Consider the following 8,568-nt stretch of genomic DNA (forward strand, 5'->3'; position numbering starts at 1 on the left):
CTTTCTCCTAACCCCCTTTGGGTGTTGTTTTTTATTTGTCCTTTTTCTTTGAAGAACATAGTCTTCTTGATGTCAAAGGACCTTTTTTTATCTGAACCATGAATTACACATCTTGTATAAAATTTATATGTTATGAGGGTCTATATAGATGCCAGTTGAAATTACTAAAAGATGAGATCTTTTTCTGAGAAATAATTCTTATGAGGGCTTTCATACAAAATATAGCAAAGACAGACCGTTGAAGCAGCATGCGGAAACAGAGAAATTTGGAATGGAAAACAGCATTTATGAGGAGGCAAAAAAGCCTCGTTACTTTGCTCTTGATAGGAACAGATAATTAACTAGCCTAGGTATTATGGGATTATTTAGAGAGATTTCATACTGATTAGTAAAATCTATAATGGACACATCTCTCTAAGTGTCATACTGTTGGACTCTTGGGAGTGAAGTCTCCTAGGCTCCTATTGACCGCCTCCCATTCACTGGAGGGTTGACAAAGGTAGACAGATCATGTTACTGGAGAATCTTGCTTCCTGATGTAAACAGAGATAGAAAGGGAACGATGTCATTAACTGGAATTCAATTGTTCCTACCTCCTTCACTGCAATAAAAATTCATTAGCTTGAAATTGTTGTCAGCTTAATCCTGTAGGTTCTTCTTTACCTAAGTTTGTCTAGAGCAGTTTGCCTTGAATAAAAAAAAGGTCACCGCTATTTGCACAGTAGCCAAAATTCATATGCTCTCAAGAAGACAGCACCATGGTCTCTTTCATGGATGATAAACTGAAAGCATAAGGCATTTGAAACTGCATAACATGATAGTTTAAGCAGCTCTCATAAACAGTTAAATAGATGATAATATTCAATCATGGAACAGAAGTTAATATATTCACCAAATACATGATACAAAATATATAACAACTGTCAGATTGAAATTTCACTGAAAAGGATGCTTTTCACCAGTATTTGGTGATTCAATGACACGAGGTAAGCTTTCAAATCCAACATTTGTAGTTGAAAAGAACAGAGAAACAGAATCCAAATAAATAGAGGTATGCTTAGACCTCCATGTTTGAGATCCGTAACACAAATCAGGTGGGTAGCTAAGGTTCCTTCAGTTTTCATGGTTTCATAAGCAGTTCTTTTATAAATGCAATGACTCCAGGCACATCAACTGTCCATGCAACTGAAATTGGTGAATAGCCAGACCAAGGGTTAATTGTGTTCCACCTGCACCAAAAGTTTGGTGGAATTAATAAAGCGCAAGAATAAGCAATAGGAAATCCAAGTACAGTGCAATAGGAAATCCAAGTACAGCCCTACTTTTTTAATCCTTGGTCCATCAATGTATGTCCCACACAGATGCCCTGTGTCTCCACCCTCACAACCCCTTTTCTGAACATAAAGAGATCTGGTCGAACTAGCGCTGTGAAACTGACCGGATCATGGAGGAAAATCCCTGATTTTGAAAACTTGTCTAAGTCATACCATTCGAGGAGGTTGCAAGCTAGAATGAGGAAGTATGGGGAACAAATGTAAATATACCATAGACACCATCAGATTTCACATGCCAATCTCTGTAGAACTTGCACATGTCACATATGAATTGCGTATACCTTCCTTTTGAATTTCTTAGTTCAGAGAGGTCTTCATCTGAAACCACATATTGCACCCATAATGAGTTGCAGTTGTAAATTTGAAGCAAATGATGAGATCCAACTTAGAACACACAAAGTTCAAAAGAACCTGTAAATTTGACTTGAGTAGTGATGTTTATGCCAACAACAACAATATCTGCTCCACTGGTAAACACAATGTCAGCGGCTTCTGGATCCCCATAGATCTGCAAAGTGAGGATTGAAAATCTTTAGCACTTTCTCAACTCTATTTCTTAACACTAGAATGATGACTTGAAAAATACTGGTGAAAATCTATTTCTTAAATCTGTACATTCATGAAAATCCAGAGAAAGTTCTGAAATGGTGCCTAATATACTGTCACGAGCCACATTCGGGGGGGAGGCCTTGGTTTAGGAACATTCGAAACCAAAGCGCAGCTTGACATGCAAAATCCTTGTGGAGATACAATGATGAAAGAGGACTTTGGTAGGGAAAATACTGGTGAAACCAAAGTAGCAAATGAACATACGTCTGAAACCAAAGTATAGGGAAGGCCTCAATGGAGAAGTGACACTGTGTAACAATGACATGTGTATGGACCTGAAACCAAAGTAGTGCCCTCGGTACTCATATACCAACTCTTGAGACGTGTCGTGAAGGATGACAAAAGTGTGATACTTTTGGTGGGGCCAAGGCCACTAGAAGAAAATACTTTGTAAGGGCCTCTGCCTTGTCGACACCGCATGAGAAGCACACTCTCACTTCTGTAACAAATTACCATGGAAGGTGATGCAAGCAATGCCATTGCATAGGCCATGGGGTATACCAGACCTTGAGAGATATTTAAAATGTTGTCACGATTATAGCCGCAACATCAAGAATCAGTAGCGACTCAATGTGGATAAAATCCATACTCAACTAATCAGGAGAGTAAAAAATTTATAGATTTGTTAGGTTGAGAAAAATTAAGATAGACATAGTGAAGTGTTTCAACTCAATAAGAAGTCACTGTACTTCATAAGAAAGTTAAGAACAATATGTGGAGAAATTCATGTGTTCTCTTTTAGTGTCACCAACAATACAACTAATGAATTTCTTCATTAGGTCATCATAGAAAGATAAGAATCATCAATTAAGTTAAGAATAACTGCAGAATTTTATAATAATTCGAATAATTTCGTGGCTTAGGACACACATAGATGAAACTTCTCCATAAATGTTCTATAAGAGGCCACTGATTTAGCAAATTTTGTTCCCGGTGTTAAAAAACATTTTGTTGCCAAAGTGACACCTTCATTGACCCCTCATGGATCAACTAAAGTACTTATAAATTGACTTTTTCTCCTTTCTTTCAATAAATTGTACTGCTTATAATAGAAAATTTGTTTAATACTCACGGTAAGAACTTCTACATGGTAAAAGACATCTTTGTTGAAGACCAAATAACAAAAATAAATAAATAAAGTGTTAGACATAAGAAAATTGCTTCAATAAAATCTTAGTCAAATGAATAAAGTATGTAAAACGACAAGACCAAATATTTCATCAGAAGAATTATGGGTCCACTCTTTTACATTTGCTTCAGCAGCAGGATTGACATTCCCAGATGCAAAGAAAGCCCCACCAAGTACAACCACCCTCTTCACCTTTCTTGCAAAAGCTGAGTCCCTTTTGATGGCCTAAGCAGAAAAATTCCAAACCTCAGCCAAGAAAATCAAAATCATAATGGTGGCAAAGAAATTAATGTACATAAAAAAAAAATAAAAAAAAAAAGACCGTCTAGAAACTAATTAAAGTGATAAGCTTCTGAGTCTTATGGTTCTAACATAATTTGCAGTAGGAGACATAAACATATATTGCAGAAAATTTAATTAGGAGATGGAACATTACTCTATACTTACCAATGCTAAATTTGTCAACGGTCCCAATGCAAGAATTGATACATCACCAGGACACTGAGAAACTGTGTCAACCAAAAACTCAGATGCACTTTTCTCAGATTTTTTCCCTACAGGTGGTGGAAGAAACATATTCCCAAGGCCATCAGATCCATGAATAAAGTCAGCAACACGTGGCTTTCCTCCCTATCAATAAAAGGTAGCTTTCTCAATTGAATAATAATAAAATGCATTGTCAATTCAACAAGGAACTTCTGTACTCTTGAATATATATATATATATATATATATATATAATAGATGTATGTAACAGGATAGTGCAACAAAAGTACCCGGGCAAAATGATGTTGCGGTTGCCAGTTAAATGCATTGTGGTTACCACTAGTAGGCAAGTAAAAAGGAACCATGCAATTTGTTCACTTCTCATTTAGATAAGAGAGGTTGGAAAGCAAGTATCTAAAAGTCAGATAACACTAGATAAGCCTCCAATAAACCTCAAAATCTTGATAATTATATGACTTTACAGGCGATACTTTTCAATAAGAGCTTCTTTAATAGTATGTGTTTTCCTGCCCATTAAAGAGTTTCCAAACCAATAATGAAAAATTTTGAATTTCCAGTTTGCCAGTGCAGTACATCTAATATATACTAAACAACTCAAAAATTGACCAGGGCAGAGAAGATGAAGAAATAGTTGATCATGCAATATTTATTATGGCTTAAAGAACATTTAAAATCATTTTCTCATTTCGTTTATAAATATAGATAATAGACATCTTTCTCAAATTTGGAATTGAATTTCAAAGTTGTGCATTAATACTTCACCTCATACTTGTTAATATTAAAGACTAAGACTTTTGTCATGACGGATATTTGGAACCATTGGAGCTTTTAATTTAGATGAAATAAACTAAATTCATGATGCCAAACATTCTACAAAATCATGAAATTGGAATGTACTAAGGAAGATAATGAACATATCCATAACTAACATGAATTGAACAAAAAAAAATTGATTTTCTAGGTGCCAAAACACCACATAGATATGAAATCATATTAAGGAGAGTATGCTCAAGTGATCCATAGGGAAAATGATTATTAGATGCATTTTATGATGGAAACCAACTTGCCATTTGGTAGCTCTTTATTCCACTAATTATTAATGACATACTTACTATCTTTATATATAAAATGTCAAACCGTCTGACCATGTGCAGTTAAAGTCAAAATCATTCCATTATGAAGGGCTCAGATGTTCTTTAATAAAGTATGTGTCAAGTGCCTCAATAAAATATCGTCAAGCATAGATGGAGATCCATCATCCTCTGAAAGGGCACTCCTTCCAATGAACAGCTAGGAGCAAAAAGATACTAGGACCAAACAGATACCTGGAAACAAAAGGGGACTGAAGAAGAGTGCTTTTTTAAGGCTTTGGACATAAATGACTCATGAAATATGATATATCTATATATATATATATATATATTATATAAAATATTCAGCCTTTCTAATAGTAGAATAGTTACCATACAGAATACAATGTTCATGCATTGTCAGTACAAGAATGCATAGCAAAATCATATGCAACTTTACAAATGCCTAAACGCATATTCTTTTGGGGTTGAGTAAAATATGGATAGTCCACTAAATTTAGACATTCAAAAAGTGGACGCAATACCAAAATTATCATGTATAATTATCTAGGCATATCCAAGCAAATTATTAAAAGAAAACATACAAAATCATTGGAACTATCTTGGAGCTTGTAGAGATATACCCAACGAGGACAATGAAAAACATATGTTAGACATTTTACAACAAAGGAAAAATTGGCCACGACAGCAGTGCTCAGAACTGAATGAGAATGTCATCAACATAAAATCGGGAATCAAAAATTTTGTTGATAAATTGAAATGCTAAGATGAAGTCAAAGTATATATATCAATGAGAAGAAGTCCTACCTTTAAAGGCTCATGGCTGCCCTCTGCTACCGGAACATCAGGATGCCCTGAAATCTCACACTACCCTTTTACACATTATAAGTTATATGTCATCATGAATCTGTTTCTAAAACATCAGAAGAACACTCCAAAGGAATGAATTTATAAAAAATTGGAAAGTCGTTGAGATTAAACTGGACAGAAAAAAAAAATATATTCTAGTATGCAGAATGGCAATTGAGGAGAAACACGTACCAATAGTAAAGCATTGCGGGTAGCATATTCGGTAATAACATTGCCAAAGATTGTAGTTAAACCTAACAGTTCAATTTCTGGTGTTTGAAATGCCATCATTATAGCCATTGTATCATCTGTAACCAAGGGGAAGAAACTGAATGATTATGTAATATAAGGCACATGTACTGATTCAAATGGACAGTACATATTGCAAGTACTAGAAAGGGTAAAAGCAGTCGAATCAACATATTATAAAACATTTTTAAGAATGGTAATATCTGAAGAAGTCAAAACTTAAATAAAATAAATCAGATAACTGTGAGGAATGATAGGAATCTAAGAAAATCGAAACAGGTGGAGTGTTACGACATGTCATCAGCAGTATTATGCATTATTTTGCAAAGAGGGCTGTAGCCCAACCGTTGCACTTGTCCTCCAATTGAAAGAGGTTCTATCATCGAATCATGGTAGATGTCTACTGAACATAATTCTTCCATCATTTCTTTCAACCCATTAATGAAATCCCACCATTTGATCACAAAATATGTTATACACTGTCTTAGATCTGTGCAAATCAAAAGAAACATTTTGCAGACCAAACAAGGATCAGCTATACCAGGTCAGTCGGGTAGATTGGAGCCTAAGTGTGTGAATAGATGAAAATGAACATGAGAATGTTAGGGGAGGTATGAATTCAGAAGTTCTATTGTAATGACTACTGCCCAGGAAACAGCCAGGCAGGTCCTCCCAGTTGCCTAGAAAGGGCCGACCAACTAACAGTGAGAATCAATGTCCATTTTGATATTTGGTGATTTGTTGTAATTGCTTAAGTGGCTGACTAATCACCTAGAAGATGTCTGCTAACAATCAATGTATATTTTGACATTTGGTGATTTATTGCTTAGGTGGCTACCTGCTTACCCAGAGAATGCCTTGTAAATAATCAATGTACATGTCAGCATTTGGTGATTAATTGTAGTCGCTTAGGTCGCTAACTGATCACCTAGAGAATGTCTAGCATTCAAGAGTGCAACTGGATGTACATCATACATGTAATATAGTCCTATTTACAAAGGGAACTCCCATAGTGAGAGCTTAGAATAAGATCCTCTATTATTCTGTGAATATTTATTAAAGTTATTAACATAATGATATCTTTTACAAACATGGATTTGTGGACCATATTGTAACAAAGAAATGGAATTGGAACCTAAAGATCTTATCTAATTTCATATACTATCAATTGTTCCATAAAAAGGTATAATCCATGTTTATTCATTTTCCTTCAACCATATGTAACTTAGGAATTAGTTGATGTATTGTGACAAAATCCATTATAATTTTCAAGACAAAGTTAATTAAATTTTGGGGATTTCAAAACTAAAGGTGATAGTCAAGCTAATTGTATGTTTCACCTTGGAGATCAAGGAGGTCTCGCTTGACTACCTTGACTAGGAAGGACACTTAAAATATGAACACATAAAGAGTAGGAGGCAAAGGGATGGAGAACGTCAGTTGAGGTCTAAACCCACTGTTGATGCGAGCTGTTCTAAATACTTCATCATCTCATCGAATCCAAAATCAAGTTCCTGTGCCTTCTTTCTATTTTTGGTGGCAAATACAGAAAAAACACAATAACAATCCATGATTCTTATCATTTATTCCTAAGATTAACCAACTCAGACCAATAAACCTGGCCGAATCGAGCAAGTAGGCAATAATAAGCAACCAGAAGAGATTTGATAATCAATTTTCTATCTTAATGCATCCTCCCCTCCAAATCCGACATAATAATCAACAGAAATTGTTCCAAAAATCCATCAAAGATAGTCTTTTCTCAATTTGTTTTATTCTCAGAAAAATAAAACCTCCAAAAATCAGATAAAGACAGAGAAAAAAAATGTTTGGAATTATACGAAATTTACACTACGATTCCCCAATTGAACATCCGACAGTGAATCAAGAAACAAGAAACAAATCAAGAAGTGACACCGCTTTTAAGTAACAGAGTGCCCAAAAAGAAGGAACAAAAAATAAAGGTAGATACCGATGCCGGGGTCCGTGTCGATGATGACCTTCTCCGGCCGAATAAAGGGAGTGTGATTCCCGCTGTTCTCCAAAGATCCGGCATTGGGATTCGATTCCATCCCTCCCCTTTCTCTCTGTTGGAGATTAAAAGATAAGGAAAGACAGGAAGGAGGAATCGAGACGATGCCGATCTTTTTCTTCTCTCGCTCCCTCCTCCCTTTTCTTTCTTTATATAATAACAAATCGTTCCGTCTCGCTCTTCTGCCTACCCCTTTTTCTTTCCGATGGTGGAATCGTCTTCGCGTACATTCCCTTCGTGGGATGCACGTGGGTGCATGTCCTTGGACTCTCCGCCAGATTGTAGTGATTTGTCCACCTACCCTACCAAGAGAGGCGGGCAGATCGCTGTCTGTCTGTTTTCTTCTATTTTTTTCCTCACATAAATTCGGTTTCAAACGATGAACAGCACATTTCAAAGATCAGACTGCCCAATGCCTGCCAGGTCGGCATGCATTTCGGCTGGACGGAGTTGTTGTGCGTGAAACCTTTCCGAGAGAAAAGCAAACTGAAAATCGAGAAGGAGACTTGTCAATTTCATCTCCTATCGGATCTCCTATTAGATCTTACACATGCAATGCACGTGATGTCGTGATTTTATGAAAATTTTGATTTTTAATTTTAGAACGTTGTATTGATAATCATGATAGCTAAAAAGCTGAGGATCGTGGAACAAAAATCATACGGGGCAGACATTATAAAATATTATGCGGAGCGGGCTTCATAGTATGTCATATTGTTTTTAATATTATTTTTAAAAATAAATTTAAAAATTAAAAAAAAAATATTAA

General features: G+C 35.6%; 1 protein-coding gene across 1 annotated transcript; it reads right to left on the reverse strand.

Moving 5' to 3' along the window:
* Nucleotides 1-821: 821 nt before the first annotated feature.
* On the reverse strand, nt 822-8,047 carry LOC105035805 (probable uridine nucleosidase 1). Its single transcript, XM_010911506.4, has 9 exons — nt 7,740-8,047; nt 5,711-5,826; nt 5,477-5,536; nt 3,520-3,702; nt 3,193-3,297; nt 1,746-1,842; nt 1,545-1,652; nt 1,323-1,458; nt 822-1,229 (listed from the first exon to the last, which is right to left on the reverse strand). The coding sequence occupies exons 1-9, from the start codon at nt 7,837-7,839 to the stop codon at nt 1,121-1,123; spliced, it is 1,014 nt and encodes a 337-aa protein (XP_010909808.1). The 5' UTR covers nt 7,840-8,047; the 3' UTR covers nt 822-1,120.
* Between the last annotated feature and the right edge of the window lie 521 nt (nt 8,048-8,568).

This window comes from Elaeis guineensis, chromosome 8 (genome assembly GCF_000442705.2).
Source record: "Elaeis guineensis isolate ETL-2024a chromosome 8, EG11, whole genome shotgun sequence".
Classification (NCBI taxonomy): Eukaryota; Viridiplantae; Streptophyta; class Magnoliopsida; order Arecales; family Arecaceae; genus Elaeis; species Elaeis guineensis.